Raw genomic sequence first — 23,327 nt, 5'->3', positions numbered from 1 at the left:
GCATTATAATGGCTTTAGTGTGATATATTAGGGGGTGGGGGGTCATAATGCATTATAATGGCTTTAGGGTGGGGGGTCAATGCATTATAATGGCTTTAGGGTGGGGGGGTCAATGCATTATAATGGCTTTAGGGTGGGGGGGTCATAATGCACTATAATGGCTTTAGTGTGATATATTAGGGGGTCTTAATGCATTATGATGGCTCAAAGGCTGTGATCATCAGCTAGATTCAGCTGCAGGCCAATTACAAAAAAAAATACAAAGTATGTTGATCAGATGGTTGGGGGGCCGGGAACGTAATCCCAAAAATAATTAGCAGACTGCACATTGACCGCAAGAAGTCCTAACAGATATATTTCAAACTTTGCCTACGTTTATATATAATCTTGTGTTTCTCTCTGCGTGGGAATACTTGGCACCGGTTTACAAAATTAAAATCACTTGGAGCTGATTTCCTGGTGGCTTGATGTAAAAAGGGCTTTATAAATTAGATTTTGAGTTTTTAATGTCCAACAATAAATGCAAAATAAAGCCACTCGGGGGACGCTAGTTGGGGGTACCCTGCGTCAGTATTACAACCTTAGTCTGGAACGGATTCAAAAATAAATCCATGACTAAGTGAAAACAGGTTTAAGACATTTTTGCGAATGTATTGAAAATAAATATACAGACCATTTGCTTTGTAGAAATTGAGCTCCGGTGCATCCTGTTTTTCCATTGATCCTCCTTGAGATGTTTCTACAACTTGATTGTAGGTCTGTCTACCTGTGGTAATTTATTGGACATGATTAGGAAAGGCACACATCTGCCTATATAAAAGGTCCCACAGTTGACAGTGCAAAAACCAAGCCATGAGGCCGACGGAGTTGTCCGTTAGAGACGGGATTGTGTCACGAGGCAGATCTGGAGAATGGCACCAAACGTGTCTGCAGCATTGAAAGTCCCCCAAAGAACAGTGGGGACTTCAATAAATAAACTGTGGAACCACCAAGACTTCCTAGTGCCGGCCGCCCGTCCAAACTGAGCAATTGGGAGAGAAGGGCCTTGGTCAGGGAGATGACTAAGAGCAGATGGTCACTGACAGCTTCCCTACAGTGGAGCATGGTCTGACAGCGTCCCTACAGTGGAGCATGGTCTGACAGCATCCCTACAGTGGAGCATGGTCTGACAGCGTCCCTACAGTGGAGCATGGTCTGACAGCATCCCTACAGGGGAGCATGGTCTGACAGCGTCCCTACAGTGGAGCATGGTCTGACAGCGTCCCTACAGTGGAGCATGGTCTGACAGCGTCCCTACAGTGGAGCATGGTCTGACAGCGTCCCTACAGTGGAGCATGGTCTGACAGCGTCCCTACAGTGGAGCATGGTCTGACAGCGTCCCTACAGTGGAGCATGGTCTGACAGCGTCCCTACAGGGGAGCATGGTCTGACAGCGTCCCTACAGTGGAGCATGGTCTGACAGCGTCCCTACAGTGGAGCATGGTCTGACAGCGTCCCTACAGTGGAGCATGGTCTGACAGCATCCCTACAGTGGAGCATGGTCTGACAGCGTCCCTACAGTGGAGCATGGTCTGACAGCGTCCCTACAGTGGAGCATGGTCTGACAGCGTCCCTACAGTGGAGCATGGTCTGACAGCGTCCCTACAGTGGAGCATGGTCTGACAGCGTCCCTACAGTGGAGCATGGTCTGACAGCGTCCCTACAGGGGAGCATGGTCTGACAGCGTCCCTACAGTGGAGCATGGTCTGACAGCGTCCCTACAGTGGAGCATGGTCTGACAGCGTCCCTACAGTGGAGCATGGTCTGACAGCGTCCCTACAGTGGAGCATGGTCTGACAGCGTCCCTACAGTGGAGCATGGTCTGACAGCGTCCCTACAGTGGAGCATGGTCTGACAGCGTCCCTACAGGGGAGCATGGTCTGACAGCGTCCCTACAGTGGAGCATGGTCTGACAGCGTCCCTACAGTGGAGCATGGTCTGACAGCGTCCCTACAGTGGAGCATGGTCTGACAGCGTCCCTACAGGGGAGCATGGTCTGACAGCGTCCCTACAGTGGAGCATGGTCTGACAGCGTCCCTACAGTGGAGCATGGTCTGACAGCGTCCCTACAGTGGAGCATGGTCTGACAGCGTCCCTACAGTGGAGCATGGTCTGACAGCGTCCCTACAGTGGAGCATGGTCTGACAGCGTCCCTACAGTGGAGCATGGTCTGACAGCGTCCCTACAGTGGAGCATGGTCTGACAGCGTCCCTACAGTGGAGCATGGTCTGACAGCGTCCCTACAGTGGAGCATGGTCTGACAGCGTCCCTACAGTGGAGCATGGTCTGACAGCGTCCCTACAGTGGAGCATGGTCTGACAGCGTCCCTACAGTGGAGCATGGTCTGACAGCGTCCCTACAGTGGAGCATGGTCTGACAGCGTCCCTACAGTGGAGCATGGTCTGACAGCGTCCCTACAGTGGAGCATGGTCTGACAGCGTCCCTACAGTGGAGCATGGTCTGACAGCGTCCCTACAGTGGAGCATGGTCTGACAGCGTCCCTACAGGGGAGCATGGTCTGACAGTGTCCCTACAGGGGAGCATGGTCTGACAGCGTCCCTACAGGGGAGCATGGTCTGACAGCGTCCCTACAGTGGAGCATGGTCTGACAGCGTCCCTACAGTGGAGCATGGTCTGACAGCGTCCCTACAGGGGAGCATGGTCTGACAGCGTCCCTACAGGGGAGCATGGTCTGACAGCGTCCCTACAGTGGAGCATGGTCTGACAGCGTCCCTACAGTGGAGCATGGTCTGACAGCGTCCCTACAGTGGAGCATGGTGGTGGCAGGGACTGGGGAAAGCTGAACGGAGCAAAGTATAGAGATCCTTGATGAAAACCTGCTCCAGGGCGCTCAGGGCCTCCGACTGGGGCGAAGGTTCACCTTCCAACAGGACAACGCAGGAGTGTCTGAATGTCCTTGAGTGGCCCAGTCAGAGCCCGGACTTGAACCTGATTGAACATCTCTGGAGAGATCTGAAAATGGCTGTGCAGTGACGCTCCCCATCCAACTTGACAGCGCTTGAGAGGATCTGCAGAGAAGAATGGGAGAAACTCCCCAAATACAGGTGTGTCAAGCTTGTAGCGTCATACCTAAGAAGACTCAAGGCTGTAATTGCTGCCGAAGGTGCTTCAACAAAGTACTGAGTAAAGGGTCTGAATACTTATGTAAATGTGATATTTAAGATTATTTTGAATCGTTTTGTCAAAATGAATTAAACATTTTTTTTTGCCTTGTCATTATGTGGTATTGTGATGTCATTATGGGGTATTGTGATGTCATTATGTGGTATTGTGATGTCATTATGGGGTATTGTGATGCCATTATGGGGTATTGTGATGTCATTATGTGGTATTGTGATGTCATTATGGGGTATTGTGATGCCATTATGGGGTATTGTGTGTAGATTGATGAGGGAAAAACTATTTAATCCATTTTATATAAGGCTGTAAGGTAACAAAATGTGGAAAAAGTCAAGGGGTCTGAATACTTTCCCGAATGCCCTGTATATTAGTAGGGGGCTGTAATGCAAGTCTTACATTTTACACACTAGACGATGCACAGTTAAATGAACAAAACGTTTGTTTATTTGCAATGTATTCACGGAGAATACTGTATCAATATCACAGCCCTACCAAAATGGCACTGAATACCACTGGCCTTAAAGTCCTTGATCAGAAGGCACGTTTTCATCTCAACGTTGATTATGGCAGATTAATAATTGCCTTTGATTTGGCCCTACGACATCCCGACTAGCCAATATGGCACGTTTTCAACTCAACTTTCAAGGCAGAATATAAATAATTTCAGTGGCAGAGAATACGGCCTATGACAGTCATACAATTTTGCATCTAGCCAAAAATGCTGGGCATTGGTTTCGGTTTCTGTTCTATTTTAAATAATAACTTCAAATTATTCTGGGAGGGTGTCCCCTCCTATCGTTTGGTTCTAACTGGTGTCCATGCTTTCCACTGTGCTGGAGCGTGTGTCTCCCTGGATGCTCTCTAAGATGGAGGCCATCTCTGCGTTGGTGCGTATCTGGTTGGCAAAGTCGGCCATGGCAGGGCTCTTCTCCACCTCGCTGATAGAGAGCAAGGCTGCCACGGCCCTCATCGCTGAACGACGCAGCTCCTCCTGCTTCTCAAACTCCTGCTTCACTGACCCCGCCTTCACCTGGGACGACGATAGAAGAAGCAAATATTATGTAAGCGATGTCATCTTTTATTGGCGACGTTAACGTAAATACAGTGAGCTCAAAGTATTGGGTCACTTAAAAAAAAAATGTAAATAAGAATAGAATGTTTCTAAACACTTCTACATTCATATGGATGCTACCATGGTTACGGATAACCCTGCATTAATCGTGAATAATGATGAGTGAGAAAGTTGCAGACAAATATTGTACCCCCGAGACATGCTAACCTCTTACCATTACAATAACGGGGGGGGGGGGGGGGGTTGCCAGACCTTACAGATAATTTTATGTGTGGGGTACAGAGATGAGGTAGTCATTCAAATATCATGTTAAACACTATTGCACACAGAGCTATGTGTTCACAGCACTAAACTAACAGGTTAAATTAACTAACGGGTTGTAGCTGTAGTGCCTTCAGAATGTATTCACACCTCTTGAATTTGTCCTCATTTTGTTGTTATAGCCTACATTTAAAATGAATTAAACTGTGATTTTGTGTCACGGGCCTACACACAATAAATACCCCATAATGTCAAAGTGGAATGACGTTTTTTGAATTTTTTTTTACAAATTAACCAAAAATAGAAAGCTGAAATGTCTTGAGTCAGTAAGTATTCAACCACTTTGTTATGGCAAGTATAAATAAGTTCAGGAGTAAAAATGTGCTTAACAAGTCAAATAATAAGTTGCATGGACTCTGTGGGCAATAATAGTGTTTACCATATATTTTTTGATGACTACCTCCCACACATACAATTATCTATATGGTTCCTCAGTCGAGCAGTGAATTTCAAATGTTCCAAAACATGCATCCTGTTCGCAACAAGGCACTGAAGTAAAACCTCAAAATAATGTGTCAAAGAAATTAACTTTATATCCTGAATACAAAGCGTTATGTTTGGGGCAAATCCAACAAAACACATCACGCTTCATATTTTCAACCATGGTGATGGCTGCATCATGTTATGGGTATGCTTGTCATCGGCGAGGACTAGGGAGTTTTTTTGTCAGACAAAAATAAACAGAATAGACCTAAGCACAATCCTAGAGGAAAACCTGGTTCAGTCTGCTTTCCAACAGACACTGGGAGACAAATTTACCTTTCAGCAGGACAATAACAAAAAACACAAGGCCAAATATACAATGGAGTTGCTCAAGACAATATTGAATATTCCTGAGTGGCCTAGTTACACTTTTGACTTAAATCAGTTTGAAAATCTATGGCAAGACTTGAAAATGGCTGCTTAGCAATGATCAACAATCAATTGGACAGAGCTTGGAAGAATTATCCAGGTGTGCAAAGCTCTTATTAGAGACTTACCCAGAAAGACTCACAGCTGTAATCACTTCCAAAGGTGATTCTGACATGTATTGACTCAGGGGTGTGAACACTTGTTTTGTTTAAATGTTGGCAAATGTACTGAAAATGAAATACAGAAATATCTAATATACACATGTTTTCACTTTGTCATTATGAGATATTGTGTGAGAGAGAAAAAATATTTTTTAATCCATTTTGAATTTCAGGCTGTAACACAACAAAATGAGGAATAAGACAATATATATATGATATATATATATGTATACTTGTTGATAGGGATATGAATACTTGTTGATAGGGATATGAATACTTGTTGATAGGGATATGAATACTTGTTGATAGGGATATGAATACTTGTTGAAGGCACTGTAAGTGAATTTGTCCCAATACTTTTGGTCCCCTAAAATAGGGAGACTATGTACAAAAAGTGTTGTAATATCTAAACGGTTCACCTGATATGGATGAAAATATCCTCGAATTAAAGCTGACAGTCTGACCTTTAACCTCGTAGTCACCTGTATCATTTAAAATCCAAAATGGTGGAGTACAGAGCCAAAACAACCAGAAATGTGTCACTGTCCCAATACTTATGGAGCTCACTGTATATAACATTCTTGTAGGATGAACATCGAACTGTAATTCTGCTATAAATGTCCTTCATACTTTTGGTGAACGTTAGTTCACACAATTTCCTACTTGGCATATTGTCTAAGTACATTATACAACCCAAATAGAAGGTTCTTAGACTGTGGACTGGCACAAGCCCTACCTTCACCTGGAACGAAGATGATGAAATAATGCACATTGTTTTGATTGTTGTTCTTTCACAGTTATATTTCCTAACCAGCATAGCTTAGCATAATAATGGTAAGATGTTTACGGATGGTTAGTCAATTCAAACCAGACGAAAAGTGCAAATATGTGTCCTGTGCACAAGTCAAGGTGGATCTGTTCTAGTTTGTTGACATCCACATAAGAAAAGTGACGCTTTTAATAATAATTATAAAAATAAAATAAAAATGACCCCCAATTTCGTGGCATCCAATTGGTAGTTACAGTCTTGTCTCATCGCTGCAACTCCCGTACGGACTTGGGAGAGGTTGAAGGTCGAGAACCGTGCGTCCTCCGAAACATGACCCAACCAAGCCGCACTGCTTCTTGACACAACGCCCACTTAACCCAGAAGCCAGCCGCACCAACGTGTCGGAGGAAACACCGTACACCTGGCAACCGAGTCGCTAGTGCGCGATGGGGCAAGGACCTCCCTGCCGGCCAAACCCTCCCCTAACCCGGACGACGCTGGACCAACTGTGCGCCCCCCCCCCATGGGTCTCCTGGTGCACGGCCGCCTGCGACAGAGCCTGGAGTCCAACCCAGAATCTCTAGTGACACAGCTAGTACTGCCTTAGACCACTGCGTCACTTGGATAGGCCCTCGCTTTTAATTATTTGAGGCTTGTGTGGACTGCCATGTCATAAGTCTCCTTACCTTCGTGGTGCAGGTAACCCTGAGAGGTTCGATCAGTCTGTCCAGTCTCTGGACCACAGCATTGGGACACAGACAGCAGAGTCTGGCCAGCATGATGAATGTCAACATCTGGGGGGGGGGGACAGGCAGGAAGACATTTTAGAGAAATAAGATGGGAGAGACATTCGATCTGTTTTCAATGCCGGACGTGCATACAAATGGAGGAATTCAGTTTGAGCACTAGCCACAGAATTTGGAGCGTGCAACATGGTTCAATGTGCCTTTTAAATCAGCACATTCTACTTGTTCATGTTTTCAAATTGCCACCGTCTTGGGAGTTAGAATTGGGGTCATATATACAGTGCTAATGCCGATACAAAACAAGAGTAGTGGAGAACACTGTAAAATACGGAGAACTTGGCAAATGAGGCGGTTGTGGTAAGTACATCTTTATGGCATTTGGTTGACAAATCTCTCATTGCATCAAAGTTGGTCTCTCGTAAAACAAAAAATGAGTTCTGGGTGAATTAAGATTTAGATTTAAAGATGAAAAAATCCCCAACTTTTCTGACCGATAGCGTAGCATGGAAAACCATTAAGTTGGCTGTGTACTTTAAGCATCATTTGCCCCAACACACTAGTACCATGTTTTAGGGATTTCAAAAGGCCTGGAAGAAGTTAGTTTGCGGTCCTATAAAGTTTACGTGCAGTCTTACTCTGATGTCGTAGTGGTCTTTAAGGCCTTCTTCTACGCGGTCGAGGAACTCGAAGATGTCCAAGCAGTCCAGACAGCTGTCCAGTAAAGTATACATGCACTCAAACGCAGCCTTTCTCACGTCCAGACCATCGTCCACCGTGTGCTTGAACGGACCCATCTCCACCTGACAGACAGAGTGTTACCATCCTCTCATTTTGCAACATACACATATTCAACACGTAGTCAATATATTGTTGCCTTACAACCTGGAATTAAAATGTATTTTTTTGGGGGGGATCTGTATCATTTGATTTACACAACATGGCTACTACTTTGAAGATACAAATATATTTTCTTGTGAAACAAACAAGAAATAAGACAAAGATACTGAAAACTTGAGCGTGCAAAACTATTCACCCCCCCCCCCCCCCCCCCCCCCAAAGTCAATACTTTGTAGACCCACCTTTTGCAAATATTACAGCTGCAAGTTTCTTGGGGTATTAGCTTGACACATCTAGCCACTGGGATTTTTGGCCATTCTTCAAGGCAAAACTGCTCCAGCTCCTTCAAGTTGGATGGGTTCCGCTGATGTACAGCAATCTTTAAGTCATACCACAGATTCTCAATTGGATTGAGGTCTGAGCTTTGACTAGGTCATTACAATACATTTAAATGTTTCCCCTTAAAACACTTGTGTGTTGCTTTAGCAGCTTAGGATCATTTTCCTGCTGGAAGGTGAACATCTGTCCCAGTCTCAAATCTCTGGATGACTGAAACAGGTTTCCCTCAAGAATTTCCCTGTATTTTGCGCCATCCATCATTCCTTCAATTTTGGCCAGCTTCCCAGTCCCTGCCAGTATTTTGTGGGTGATCATCTATGTCTATGTCTAGTTGCCTGTACTAGTTTATAGCGACACGTTCGGTTTATTGTTTTGTAAGTTTGTTTAGTGTTTCTTCGTCTTCATTAAAGAAGTGTGTATTCATCTCACGCTGCACCTTGGTCTCCTCCATACCACGAACGTGACAGAATCACCCACCACCAAAGGACCAAGCAGCGTGGTAACGGGCAGCAGCAGCGATCTCAGGACTCTTGGACATGGGAGGAGATTCTGGACGGCAAGTGACCCTGGGCACAGGCTGGAGAATATCGCCGCCCCAAGGCTGAGCTGGAGGCAGCGAAAGCCGAGAGGCAGTGGTATGAGGAGGCAGCGCGGTTGGAAGCCCGGGAGGCAGCCCCAAAAATGTATTGGGGGGAGGCACACGGGGAGTGTGGCTAAGTCGGGTAGGAGATCTGAGCCAACTCCCAGTGCTTACCGTGGAGAGAGAGGGACCGGGCAGGCACCATGTTATGCCGTGAGGCGCACGGTTTCCCCGGTGCGCGTGCATAGCCCGGTGCGGTACATTGCAGCTCCTCGTATCGGCCGGGCTAGAGTGGGCATCGAACCAGGTACCATGAAGCCGGCTCAGTGTATCTGGTCTCCAGTGCGTCTCCTCGGGCCGGTGTACATGGCACCAGCCTTACGCATGGTATCCCCGGTTCGCCAGCACAGCCCAGTGCGGGCTATTCCACCTCACCGCACTGGCCTGGCTACGGGGAGCATTAAACCAGGTAAGATTGGGCACGCTCGGTGCTCAAGAGCTCCAGTGCGCCTTCACGGTCCAGTCTATCCGGTGCCACCTCCAACCACCAGCCCTCCGGTGGCAGCCCCCCGCACCAGGCTGTCTCTCCGTCTTCTTCCTACAGGTGCTCCCGCCTGTCCAGTGCTGCCAGAGCCTTCCTCCTCTCCAGAGCTGCCAGAGTCTCCCGTCTGTCCTGAGCCGCCAGAGTCTCCCGTCTGTCCTGAGCCGCCAGAGTCTCCCGTCTGTCCTGAGCCGCCAGAGTCTCCCGTCTGTCCTGAGCTGCCATAGTCTCCCGTCTGTCCTGAGCCGCCAGAGTCTCCCGTCTGTCCTGAGCCGCCAGAGTCTCCCGTCTGTCCTGAGCCGCCAGAGTCTCCCGTCTGTCCTGAGCCGCCAGAGTCTCCCGTCTGCTCTGAGCCGCCAGAGTCTCCCGTCTGTCCTGAGCCGCCAGAGTCTCCCGTCTGTCCTGAGCCGCCAGAGTCTCCCGTCTGTCCTGAGCCGCCAGTCTCCCGTCTGTCCTGAGCCGCCAGTCTGTCCAGGAGCTGCCAGAGCCATCAGTCAGCCAGGAGCTGCCAGGAGCTGCCAGAGCCATCAGTCAGCCAGGAGCTGCCAGAGCCATCAGTCAGCCAGGAGCTGCCAGAGCCATCAGTCAGCCAGGAGCTGCCAGAGCCGTCAGCCAGTCCGGACCTGCCAGAGCCTCCCGCCAGTCCGGATCTGCCAGAGATCTTATTTAGGGGCTTCATAGCAATATAAACGCACCACTTTTCCAGTTTTTTGTTGTTGTTGAGGAATTTATTGAAACAAGTAAATTTTTTCATTTCACTTGACCAATTTGGACTATTTTGTGTATGTCCATTACATGAAATCCAAATAAAAACCTATTCAATTACAGGTTGTAATGCAACTAAATAGGAAAAACGCCAAGGGGGATGAATACTTTTGCAATGACAGAACACTGACATTCCTGTCTTGCAGGAAATCACGCACAGAACGAGCAGTATGGCTGGTGGCATTGTCATGCTGGAGGGTCATATCAGGATGAGCCTGCAAGAAGGGTACCACATGAGGGAGAAGGATGTCTTCTCTGTAACGCACAGCACTGAGATTTCCTGCAATGACAACAAGCTCAGTTCGATGATGTTGTGACACACCGCCCCAGACCATGACGGACCCTCCACCTCCAAATCGATCCCTCTCCAGAGTACAGGCCTCGGTGTAACGCTCATTCCTTCAACGATAAACGCGAATCCGACCGTCACCCCTGGTGAGACAAAACCGCGACTCGTCAGTGAAGAGCACTTTTTGTCAGTCCTGTCTGGTCCAGCGATGGTGAGTTTGTGCCCAGAGGCGACGTTGTTGCTGGTGATGTCTGGTGAGAACCTGCCTTACAACAGACCTACAAGCCCTCAGTCCAGCCTCTCTCAGCCTATTGCGGACAGTCTGAGCACTGATGGAGGGATTGTGCGTTCCTGGTGTAACTCGGGCAGTTGTTGTTGCCATCCTGTACCTGTCCTGCAGGTGTGATGTTCAGATGTACCGATGCTGGTGTTAAACGTGCTGGTGTTAAACGTGGTCTGCCACTGTGAGGACGATCAGCTGTCCATCCTGTCTCCCTGTAGTGCTGTCTTGGGCATCTCACAGTACGGACATTGGAATTTATTACCCTGGCCACATCTGCAGTCCTCATGCCTCCTTGCAGCATTCCTAAGGCAAGTTCACGCAGATGAGCGGGGACTCTGGGCATCTTGGTTTGGTGTTTTTCAGAGTCAGTAGAATGGCCTCTTTAGTGTCCTTAGTTTTCATAACTGTGACCTTAATTGCCTACCGTCTGCAAGCTGTTGATGTCTTAACGACCGTTCCACAGGTGCATGTTCATTAATTGTTTATGGTTCATTGAACAAGCATTGGAAAAACTGGGAAACAGTGTTTAAACCCTTTACAATGAAGAGCTGTGAAGTTATTATTATTATTTTTTAATGAATTATCTTTGAAAGGTAGGGTCCTAAAAAAGGGAAGTTTCTATTTTTGCTGAGTTTAGTGACATGTTTTCACAAGGAAACCCATTAAACTGTTGACAACCCCTCTACGTGCTCAATAAAGGAATGAAGGAGAGAGGGGATGAGATGGAAACGCACGGTGGTCAGATATTCTGTAATGTGTCAGCCTATTAATTATGAAAATATAAAATATGACCTATTACGAGGCTATTCCAAATACAAAATTCACTATAACTGTAGCCCAACTCTGAATAAGTTTAGACCAATTACGTACCAAAGGTTTCTTAAATCTGTGTTGTTTGTATGTTTTTCTGCCAGGCGTAATAAGCAGTAGACTGATGGACATTGTTCTGCTTGTGCTTTTCTAATGTCTGTGTTCATGTAAGTGACTGATTGAACGAATCCTCACTGTCAGTATCTGCAATTTGACAGTACGCCCGGAAACTTGTTTAGAGAAAGGGATATCTCCGTTTTTAAGGTCTCAGCTTAGAGAGCAGAAGCCTTGTGAGGTATTGGTCTGTCACATGCATGACCCAGTATTGGTCTGTCACATGAATGACCCAGTATTGGTCTGTCACATGCATGACCCAGTATTGGTCTGTCACATGAATGAAGCAAACATTAATTATGAATAATCATGCAAATATAACTTGTCGGTGTATATAAGGGAACTAATGCATCTAAGTTTGACTGTGACCGCTCCTGCTTGCTGACAATAAACAGTGATTCATTTAAAATTGACTTCGAGTGTCCCTGTGTAAGAATTTCCAAAACACTATGTATTGCATAATGGCACAATCAATATTTAAATTCAGGGTTATTTTTTTCTGGCTTGGACTCATATATATATATAAGGCCTATACACTCTAATATGCATGATCTTACAAAGCAGCTGTCCATTTCGTTGTGTTTGGCTTTGAAACAACATCCACAACAACCACGTTTTCCCCACTCAGTTTCAACCTGTTATTGAACTTCTTTCTTCACATGTATCGATCACAGTGAGGTGAGTTTTAAAAGCACTGATACTGTTTTGATGATAAGTGTTTTGATGTGATTTTCCCATCTCATTTGCATTGATGTCAGAGAGGTTAGAGGGACAATAGAGCCCTGAGTACCAGGCCATTAGCGACCCGATGATCGTTATCGAGTTGTCGAGTACTACTATAGCTCATCCAGAGTGTATAAGAGGAGATTACAGTGACTCAACGGTAATAGAATTCAGCTGCGGTCATGACACATGACATCAGGTGTGGCGGTAACACAGCCACATAGAATTCAGCTGCGGTCATGACACATGACATCAGGTGTGGCGGTAACACGGTCACATAGAATTCAGCTGCGGTCATGACACATGACATCAGGTGTGGCGGTAACACGGTCAAGGCAACAGCCTTAGTCCTTCTTGATTTGTGTCTTGTATGTAGAGGTTAGGTGATATTGAGGCTAGCTGCACACACACACACACACACACACACACACACACACACACACACACACACACACTACCTCTCTGATAAGGTCCTTCCTGATCTGTGTCTCGTTGTAGAGGCTAGGCAGTACTGAGGCTAGCAGACCGCGGATCAGAGAAGGTTTGTTGTGGGCCGCTGAGTTGAACATCACCAAGGCCACACGACGTACATTCGGGTCTTTGTCCTGCAGAGTCTTCAGGAAGTCACCTGGCATAGAGAACAGGGTGATGTTCATTAAGAACCAAATGGGAGAAATCAAACAGAAACCGGGAGGCAAACACAAAAACAAAAAAAATCCCGTTGCAAAAAAAAAAAAAAATCAATACCTGAATGAATACAACCCTGGACATTGCAAGCATGTTGTGGGTGCATTTTAAATGACACCCCATTTCCCCATAAAGTGCACTATTTTTAACCAGACGTGGCTTTAACCCCCAAAAAGTGCACTATTTTTAACCAGACGTGGCTTTAACCCAACGGTTGAATGAGGTTGAATGAGGCTGTCATTTAACCAGTGTAAACATTTTTTTTTATTTTAATTATATGTTGAGTCACTTTGACATCTTACCTATGCATCCTTTGAGTAGTGAATCTATAGGTACAGGCTGATCAACGATGGTGAACTTAACAGCAGTGACCACAGTACTGCGGGCCACAGGAGACCCTGAGGACAGCTGTTGTTTGAGCCTGGGCAAGAGCTGAGCCGGGTTGACCATGGTGAGTTTCCCCAGACACTCCGCCACCACACTCCTCGTCCCCTCTTCGGCACACTCGCGGTTCTTAAAGAGCAGAGCCCAGATATCCTCGACGTGGGCCAACAAGCTCTCCGTCGAGCAGGCGCTGATCACCTCTTTGAGGCTGTGTAACAGCAGGTACCTTCTCTTAGCCTGGCTACCTATCTCCGTCAGCATAAAGGGAAGGTACTCCTCCAGGTTGCCCACACAGATGTTCCCCAGAGCACAGGAAGCGGCTGACTTGACTTCCTCGTTGGGAGAGGAGAAGGCCTCCAGGATCACGGTCTTTAGTTCCTTCTGACCCCCCAGGTTCATGGTACGCCCCGCCTCCCCCAGACACAGGAAAGACAGGATTCTGACGGACTCGGAACACTTGGGGTTCTTGACTTCCTGGATGAAGCCGGTGACCATTCCGGATGCTTCTTTAGGGCACACAGAGGATAGAGCAGCTACACACCTGGCCAAAACAAGAGACAATATAAAACAAAAAATAAAAACATAATTTTGTGTTTCTCATGCCTCTACAGGACACTATAGGTATATCACTTATATCTCTCCTCTATCTGTACACTTAATCAATCAATCAATCAATCGAACAAACCACTACTCCTACCTGGCCACAGAGTAGTAAGACTGTCTGTGCATGGGTGTGGGGTCTGTAGCCTTCCCTGAGCCATGGAAAGGACCGGTGAGAGCTTTCAAGAGGTCGTTGTATCCCATGTTCCCAGCTTTAGTGACCACCAGGGCCTTGAAGAACTCCAAGATGGCCGACAGAGCCCCTCCTTGCAGCAACGGGGAATGAACCAGATGAAACACACCAGGTAAGACGGTGTTCCCGATCTTGGACAGGGAGGAGGGGCACACCTTAGCTATACAGGTGAGAAGCATCACCGCCACCTGGGATATGTGCATGTCGTTCTCCTCGATCAGGGCAGGTAGCTCGTTGAGCACAGCCTCGATCATGGGCGGCTTCAGGCTGTCGCTGTAGTTCATAACTATCATGTTGAGGGCAGTCAGTGTGCTCAGCTTGAGGGCGCGCTGGTTCTTCCTGAGGAAGGAGGCTAGGATGGGGATGCCCTCAGTGAGTAAAGGTCGGAGGTCGATCCTGAGGGGCGATGTGGCGATGAGAGTCAGGGTCTTCACCGCTGTCAGCCTGTTAGGAGAAGAATTGGACCAGTTTGAAACAGAGACAGCCCTCAATGATGCTCCACATGTTGTCCCAGAAGTCATTATTGAAGAGATACAAAGATGAACCCTCCAACTCTATGGATAACATACATTATTGTCATGGAGACACTTTTGTCTTACACCCCCCCCACAATATACACATAAACCCACAGAGAGCTTTGATGAAAGAGTTAGCCACAGTTTAGTTTATGGGGTTGAGTGTCTTGCTCAATGGCACGAGATGGTATTGGGATACTCATGCCAGTAACTCTCCTGTTGCAGGCTCACTTCCCAGCCTACACCAGATTTTTTTTTACAGTTGGGAGCAGGGATTTGTACCTGCAAAACACTAGGCTACCTACCTGGTGATCTCGTTCTTCAGTCTCTCCAGGAAGATCTGCAGTGTCGGCTGGAGGTCCCCGCCCAGCTGGTCTCCTAGGTGACACACAATGTGACCCATACAGGAAATGGCCCTCTCCTTCACTTCCTGGTCAATGTCTGCAGCCTTCAGCCTCTTCAGAGTGGCAGAGAACACATCCTTCACGTAGGGCTTGACATCAAAGGCGGGTAGTTTATCTAGAGTAGAATAGATACTTTTATTTGGAACTGAATTTCTTATTCTACCTTTCATCCCAACCCCAGAAAAACAATGATCTGACACCAGTAGCCAGTTCAGTCCCCACTATTTCATCCCCGTGGACCAGGACTATGATTACTGATCCACCTCTGGGCTACAGTACCTACCTCCTAACGGGCATATGATCGTGACCATCTGCTGAGTGACCAGTAGGGCTTCGGAGGTGATCTTATAGAAGGGGTCCTCCACACACTGCACCACCGGGGGCAGAATAGCCTTCATGTGAGGCTGGAAAACGGCAGGAGGATGGCTGCACAGGAGGACATTGAGGAAAGAGAGGGCATCGATCTTCATGTTGGACGAGGTAGACTTGTCTGTAAGGGAGTGAACTATACCTGAAAAGAGAGATGCCAGAGAAAAGGTGAATATTAATGTCAAGATGCCTTTTTTTTGGGACATTGTAACAATAACCAGTCCAGCATTATTTCCTTTTTAAGTCGTAGTACTATATTTTTATTGACAGGAGTTTTCCTGACCACGTGGCTAGAACGCAAAATTGTCCTGGTCCTTTGACTAACTACAGAGAAGAAATTAACAATCTTTGTAGCCTATAACTACAGTAGGCCCTGAGTTATTCCTGGCCAGGTCACATGATCGATGCCCTCTCTTTCCTCAATGTCCTCCTGTGCAGCCATCCTCCTGCCTCAGGAGGACCCCTTCTATAAGATCACCTCCCGAGGCCCTACTCGTCACTCAGCAGATGGTCACGATCATTTTAAATGTTACGTAAGCTCTGTCATTGAGCTGTTCTTGTCTATTATTGTCCTGTATTCTGTCATGATTCTTGTTTATTGTGGAACCCAGGAAGAGTAGCTGCTGCTTTTGCAACAGCCAATGGGGATTCAAATGAAATCAAATTTGTAATGGAAAAACTACTGGCCCCAGAAATGAACAAAGGAATGTAGTAATTTAGATAAGAAGCTGTGGGTAAGTGAGGGTGTGAGTGAGGTTACCAGGGATGAGAGCTGGTATGTGAGGGTGTGAGTGAGGTTACCAGGGATGAGAGATGGTATGTGAGGGTGTGAGTGAGGTTACCAGGGATGAGAGATGGTATGTGAGGGTGTGAGTGAGGTTACCAGGGATGAGAGATGGTATGTGAGGGTGTGAGTGAGGTTACCAGGGATGAGAGATGGTATGTGAGGGTGTGAGTGAGTTTACCAGGGATGAGAGATGATACGTGAATGTGTGAGTGAGGTTACCAGGGATGAGAGATGGTATGTGAATGTGTGAGTGAGGTTACCAGGGATGAGAGCTGGTATGTGAGGGTGTGTGTGAGGTTACCAGGGATGAGAGATGGTATGTGAGGGTGTGAGTGAGGTTACCAGGGATGAGAGATGGTATGTGAGGGTGTGAGTGAGGTTACCAGGGATGAGAGATGGTATGTGAGGGTGTGAGTGAGTTTACCAGGGATGAGAGCTGGTATGTGAGGGTGTGTGTGAGGTTACCAGGGATGAGAGATGGTATGTGAGGGTGTGAGTGAGGTTACCAGGGATGAGAGATGGTATGTGAGGGTGTGAGTGAGATTACCAGGGATGAGAGATGGTATGTGAGGGTGTGAGTGAGATTACCAGGGATGAGAGATGGTATGTTAGGGTGTGAGTGAGGTTACCGGGGATGAGAGCTGGTATGTGAACGTGTGAGTGAGGTTACCAGGGATGAGAGATGGTATGTGAGGGTGTGAGTGAGATTACCAGGGATGAGAGATGGTATGTGTTTTCCCAGGGCTCCTGGCAGTACGTTGGCCAGCTCTGTCAGCAAACTGAAACAGTCCTGTCTAGACTTCATACTCTTCTCCTTCAGCTGCTTGTGGAGAGCCTTCACTACTGTGGGGACCTGGGAAACAACAAATAAACGACTGAGAAACACCTCAAACGAATGAAAGCTCACATTAAAACGTACTGAAACATGTCTCCTAATTCACCTTGTCATCTCTGTATTGTGATATACACTATTACAGTATGCTCTGCTGCGGTCTTGGATGAGGACCCACGTTAAAAGGCATTTTAGCCCCATGAGACTAACGCCGGTTGATTAATGGTTAGAAAACAACAACAACAAAAAAACAACAACAAAAAACAAAAACAGACCTGTTTCTTGAGCAGGGTGATGGCTGGGTCTTCTTGGACTCCAGGCTCTGTTGCTGTGGTGATGAGGCCCTGAGAAGGCCTGGTCTGTTTGAGTAAGGCAACAAAAGCTACAAAGATGTCCGTCTTGACGTTCTCCTCCCTCTCTTTAAACCGAGCCAGCAGGGTTGGCGCTACTGACCCGTAGAGCTCCACTAGCAGGTCTCTCCTTGTGCTGATCACAGCCTCCAGACACTTCACAGACGACCTCCGTACCTTCCAGCTCATGTCGTCATCGTCACTGTACTCGTCATCTGACTCTGCAAGGGAAAAGAACGTTGACTTTCTTCCAATGTCCATATACGCATATCATATTACAATTAATGTCCAATAGATTGCATTTAAATTCCCTTACCCTGACCCTAACCCCAAAACTGACCCTAACTCTAACCCCAAACCTGACCCTAACTCTAACCTCAAACCTGACCCTAACCCCAAAACTGACCCTAACTCTAACCTAAAACCTGACCCTAACCCCAAAACTGACCCTAACTCTAACCCCAAACCTGACCCTAACTCTAACCTCAAACCTGACCCTAACCCCAAAACTGACCCTAACTCTAACCACAAACCTGACCCTAACCTCAAACCTGACCCTAACTCTAACCACAAACCTGACCCTAACCCCAAACCTGACCCTAACTCTAACCTCAAACCTGACCCTAACCTCAAACCTGACCCTAACTCTAACCCCAAACCTGACCCTAACTCTAACCCTAACTAACCCCAAACCTGACCCCAAATCTGACCCTAACCCTAAGTCTAACCTTAAATCTAACCCAAAATCAGACCCTGATCCTAACTCTATTTAATAATTGCATATCAGCATAGTTGCTGTTGATAGGTTTGTTGATAGTTTGAGTACCTTGGTCCTCATCCTCTCCGTCCTCTGTATCCATGGACTCATCCCCGTCCTCATCCCCGCCCTCATCCACATCATAGTTGTAGTTGGGGTCATAGGTGATGTACCTCAGACACAGCTTGATCACCGTGGATATATGAGGGGACATCTCCTTGGGGCATCTTATATAGAAATAACAGATCAACTATTGAACTTATTTAGTAGTTATGGGTCTGTTTTTTCATCTGTGTCTAATCTTGTGTGAGCACTGGACTCTGGTCAGCTAGTAATGGGTGGAATAAATCACAAGAGAAACCTCAAGAAGAGAGGGAGAGAGAGAGATTCACTAGAGAGTTTTTTTTTACCTGCGGACGAAGGCTTCAAAGGCCTGGAAGCAGTACTCCCTGAGTTCATCGTCCTCCACACTGCAGAACGTCATCACCATGGGGATGATCTTCTCTAGGTGCTCACCTGGAACAAGAGCAACACCACAACCACTTACCAGACCAACCAATACAATGCTGCTCTCTGGTGACTAAAAGTTCAACAATGTCCATTTTGATTTGCAACCACTTTGACAGATATCAAGTTGGTTTTAGAAAAAAAAATAATAACTTGGATGTCATTTCATTTCCAGAACTCTGATTTATTTTCTTAACTATAAATTCAACAATCAAGCTTAAAGAAACTGATCCCCAGCCAACCTCACCCTACCCTATACCCTGTTGAACAGCACCTCACCCTACTCTCTACCCTGTTGAACAGCACCTCACCCTACCCTCTCCTGCCTGTTGAACAGCACCTCGCCCTACCCTCTACCCTGTTGAACATCACATCACCCCATGCTAAGGCTAGCTAGCTGCCTCACCGACTCGATGCCCTCCCTGGCGGCTGACGGTGGCCAGACACTGGATGTAGGTGCGTGTGGTGGAGGTCTGCTGTCCTCGGCCCAGCTCAGCCAGCAGGTGCTCAGTGAGCTGGGTGAAGAGAGTCGTGCTGCAGCTGGGCACCAGGTGACCCAGGGCCATGATAGCCCTCTTCCTCACAGCCATACGGGGGCTGGTCAGCTGGGGGAGCAGGCTGGTCAGGATGGAGGCATGGAAGCTGATCAACGTACCACTCAACCTATAGGGGTGAACAGAGAGGGTACAGGATCAGATTTTATTAAAAAACAACATTATGTAACATTCTTTCAAATATCTGAGCTGTGCTTGATTTCCCAAGTACAATGGTCCAAAAACTCTAAATGTAATTGAAAACACATCAATACTAGAATTGACCTGTATTTGACCCAGATCTGTATAAGATAAATACTGGTCGTCATGGAGTCTTCTGCTTTAAAAAAAAATAAAAATGTTTATTACACTCTAGAAGAGCAGAACTTACCTTCCCAACATGTCCGACAGAATGTCCAAGGCCTCCAGTTGAACGGAAACATCCTCCTGTTTCCCCATGGCTCCTATCAGCTGAGATGTGATCTTCTTACACACGTTGGCAGTCAGGCTCTGACCTGGTAACTCAAAGCAAAAGAGGAATTCTAGAACTGTACAATTTTCTGCATTCAGATTCTCTACCCTTTTACTGAAGTGTGCACTTGTAGGCTACACTACCTGGCCCAATCCCAAATGGACCACTAAGCCCTAAAACCAATGCCTGTAAGGTTTAGGGGTGCATTTGGGATTGGGCACCTGTCATGGATTTAACAATGGTGGACACTTCCTCCAGTCATTGCTTTGACCAATCCGATTCGCTACATGGTTAGCTGACATAATACAAAACACTCTCATTGGACAGTTTCCATTTCAGAGTTCCTCCAAGGAGGAGAACCATACTGTAGTGTAGCTTGTACAACAACAACAACAACAACAACAACAAAATGAGACTCGTACCTGCGGAGCATGGGGGCAGCTCAGCGATGACTGTCTTCAGACCCATACTGGAGATGTCTCTGAGTTGTTCCTTGTCTGACATCATGTTAGAGCAGAGAGTGTCCACCATGATCTCAACCTGGTACTCTTTCACCTTGCTCACCAAGGGACCCAGACTGCAGCAGAGAGACACAAATCATTACCCAACCAACTGATTGAAAAACAAAATAAAGTTGCTACATCTGCAAGTGTTCCTTGAGAAAGACAACTATCAACATGTGACTTTAAACTTTTAAAAAAAATCTGAAATACCTTGTGACACGCAGGAGATTTTATTTCACCTTTATTTAAATAGGCAAGTTAAAGTTAAAGAACAAATTCTTATTTACAATGACGGCCTATTTCGGCCCTAACCCTAACCCGGACGACGTCACTGGGCCAATTGTGAACCGCCCTATGGGACTTGGGTTGTGATACAGCCTGGAATCGAACCAGGGTCTGTAGTGACGCCTCTAGCACTGTGATGATGCAGTGCCTTAGACCGCTGTGCCACTCAGAAGCCCAAGTGGTGATGCCTTGTGCATTTTAACGCTTTACAAACACAATGGTTATTATAAAGAGAGACACGCCAAGCATTAGCCTACCACTTGACAGCCAGATTCTGCACCTCGCCATTCTTATCTTCCAGTAGCTTCAGGAGCATGGTGACCACCTTCTTCTCGCTGTCTTCATCCAACTTGATAGAATCCTTCTGAAGCTCCATCATCAGGTCATTGGTGGCCATGAAGCTGGAGGAAAAGATGAGTCCAACATGACCGTTATTCCACTAACACAAAGTTATCTACTGTATTTTAGACAGTATTACTTTATTATGGCCATGAACGTGGAGGAAATGAGTCCACTGTCTGTTTTGGTTCTCACAAAATGAACAATAAAGTATATATACGATTGTAGTCGGACGTTTACATGCACCTTTAGCCAAATACCTTTAAACTCAGTTTTTCACAATTCCTGACATTTAATCCTAGTAAAAATTCCCTGTCTTAGGTCAGTTAGGATCACCACTTTATTTTAAGAATGTGAAATATCAGCTTTTATTTATTTCATCACATTCCCAGTGGGTCAGAAGTTTACATATACTCAATTAGTATTTAGTAGCATTGCCTATAAATTGTTTAACTTGGGTCAACGTTTTGGGCAGCCTTCTACAAGCTTCCCACAATAGGTTGGGTGAATTTTGGCCCATTCCTCCTGACAGAGCTGGTGTAACTGAGTCAGGTTTGTAGGCCTCCTTGCTGGCAAGCGCGTTTTCAGTTCTGCCCACAAATTTTCTATAGAATTGAGGTCAGGGCTTTGTGATGGCCACTCCAATACCTTGACCTTGTTGTCCTTAAGCCATTTTGCCACAACTTTGGAAGTATGCTTGCGGTCCATGTCTATTTGGAAGACCCATTTGCAACCAAGCTTTAACTTCCTGACTGATGTCTTGAGATGTTGCTTCAATATATCCACATAATTTTCCTTTCCTCATGATGCCATCTATTTTGTGAAGTGCACCAGCCCCTTGTAGCAAAGCACCCCCACAACATGATGCTGCCACCCCCGTGCTTCACATTTGGGATGGTGTTCTTCGGCTCCAAACATAATGATGGTCATTATGGCCAAACAGTTCTATTTTTGTTTTATCAGACCAGAGGATATTTCTCCAAAAAGTACGATCTTTGTCCCCATGTGCAGTTGTAAACCGTAATCTGGCTTTTTTATGGCGGTTTTGGAGTAGTGGCTTCTTCCTTGCTGAGTGGCCTTTCAGGTTATGTCGATATAGGACTCGTTTTACTGTGGATATAGATTATTTTGTATCTGTTTCCTCCAGCATCTTCACAAGGTCCTTTGCTGTTGTTCTGGGATTGATTTGCACTTTTCGCACCAAAGTACGTTAATCTCTAGGAGACAGAACGCGTCTCCTTCCTGAGCGGTATGATGGCTGCGTGTTCCCATGGTGTTTATACTTGCATACTATTGTTTGTACAGATGAACGTGGTACCTTCAGACATTTGGAAATTGCTCCCAAGGATGAACCAGACTTGTGGAGGTCTACAATTATTTTTCTGACATCTTGGCTGATTTCTTTTGATTTTCCTATGATGTCAAGCAAAGAGGCACTGAGATTGAAGGTAGGCCTTGGAATATATCCACAGGTACACCTCCAATTGACTCAAATTATGTCAATTAGCCTATCAGAAGCTTTTAAAGCCATGACATCATTTTCTGGAATTTTCCAAGCTGTTTAAAGGCACAGTCAACTTAGTGTATGTAAACTTCTGACCCACTGGAATTGTGATACAGTGAATTATAAGTGAAATAATCTGTCTCTAAACAGTTGTTGGAAAAATGACTTGTGTCATGCACCAAGTAGATGTCCTAACCGACTGCCAAAACTATAGTTTGTTAACAAGAAATTTGTGGAGTGGTTGAAAAACGAGTTTTAATGACTCCAACCTAAGTGTATGTAAACTTCTGACTTCAACTGTATATTCTATTCTACCTCTTATTTTCATGGCTCTCCCTATCACACCTGTCAATCAATTAACATAATGTACAGTGAGTGAGAAGTCATTTTGAGGTTCTAGAAGATAGCATTACGTCATAATTATTATTGTTGGACCCACTTTAGTGAGAGGAGTAAGAATTTATTTTATCATAACCTTGACGTTATTATTGTTATGCATTTAATTTGTAATAATAGCCTAATCTACACTAAGCGTATTATTTGAATAGGTGAGATACGTTATAGGCCAGTTTTAAAGTCATTAGTAATAAAAGTCGTCAAAAAATACTTAGTGGCAGACTGACACACACTAAAAAAATGACAGTCATTGTTGATAGCCCACATTATTACTGTCATCCCACACGCAAACATGCATCGCAAAACACTCGGCCTTCTTACCGAAAGTCTTTGTCGGTAGATGTCATTTTCTCCAACAGATTGGAGATATGGTAGGAGATATTCGACATCTTGACTACCAATTACAGTTAATTTATATATGATAAAAGTTGAATGAATAACTTTGAAAATAGTGTAGCAGAAGTTTCAGCCGGAGAACATGGCGAGAGACAGGGTGGCAATAGCGACGAGCTAACTTTGGACAAGAAC

The 23,327-nt window shown here is 45.9% G+C and overlaps 1 protein-coding gene across 2 annotated transcripts; it reads right to left on the bottom strand.

Moving 5' to 3' along the window:
- Positions 1–3,601: 3,601 nt before the first annotated feature.
- Positions 3,602–23,327, bottom strand: cand2 (cullin-associated and neddylation-dissociated 2 (putative)). 2 transcript variants are annotated; one of them, XM_036950927.1, is made up of 17 exons: positions 23,121–23,327; positions 20,818–20,961; positions 20,195–20,349; positions 19,692–19,815; positions 19,174–19,430; positions 18,671–18,776; positions 18,330–18,487; positions 17,429–17,724; positions 17,033–17,174; positions 15,449–15,676; positions 15,067–15,280; positions 14,151–14,690; positions 13,372–13,994; positions 12,841–13,010; positions 7,737–7,901; positions 7,042–7,149; positions 3,602–4,210 (listed from the first exon to the last, which is right to left on the bottom strand). In XM_036950927.1, exons 1-17 carry the CDS (start codon positions 23,186–23,188, stop codon positions 3,986–3,988), a joined length of 3,723 nt encoding a protein of 1,240 aa, XP_036806822.1. In that variant the 5' UTR covers positions 23,189–23,327; the 3' UTR covers positions 3,602–3,985. The 2 variants fall into 2 exon arrangements, with proteins under 2 accessions (XP_036806822.1, XP_036806823.1); XM_036950928.1 differs by lacking the exon at positions 15,449–15,676 and having other exon boundaries at positions 23,121–23,326.

This window comes from Oncorhynchus mykiss, chromosome 17 (genome assembly GCF_013265735.2).
Source record: "Oncorhynchus mykiss isolate Arlee chromosome 17, USDA_OmykA_1.1, whole genome shotgun sequence".
Taxonomy (NCBI): domain Eukaryota; kingdom Metazoa; phylum Chordata; class Actinopteri; order Salmoniformes; family Salmonidae; genus Oncorhynchus; species Oncorhynchus mykiss.
This window is presented reverse-complemented; position numbering and strand designations above follow the sequence as displayed.

What these genes read in the sequence shown, in the direction of transcription:
- cand2 (XM_036950927.1), bottom strand. Translation starts at nt 23,188, where the DNA reads ATGTCGAATATCTCCTACCATATCTCCAATCTGTTGGAGAAAATGACA. An exon ending in TCACCCTGCTCAAGAAACAG is followed by an intron (nt 17,175 to 17,428) that starts GTCTGTTTTTGT and finishes GTTGTTTCCCAG; the next exon opens with GTCCCCACAGTAGTGAAGGC. An exon ending in GGAAGGACCTTATCAGAGAG is followed by an intron (nt 7,902 to 12,840) that starts GTAGTGTGTGTG and finishes TCTGTCTGTCAG; the next exon opens with GTGGAGATGGGTCCGTTCAA.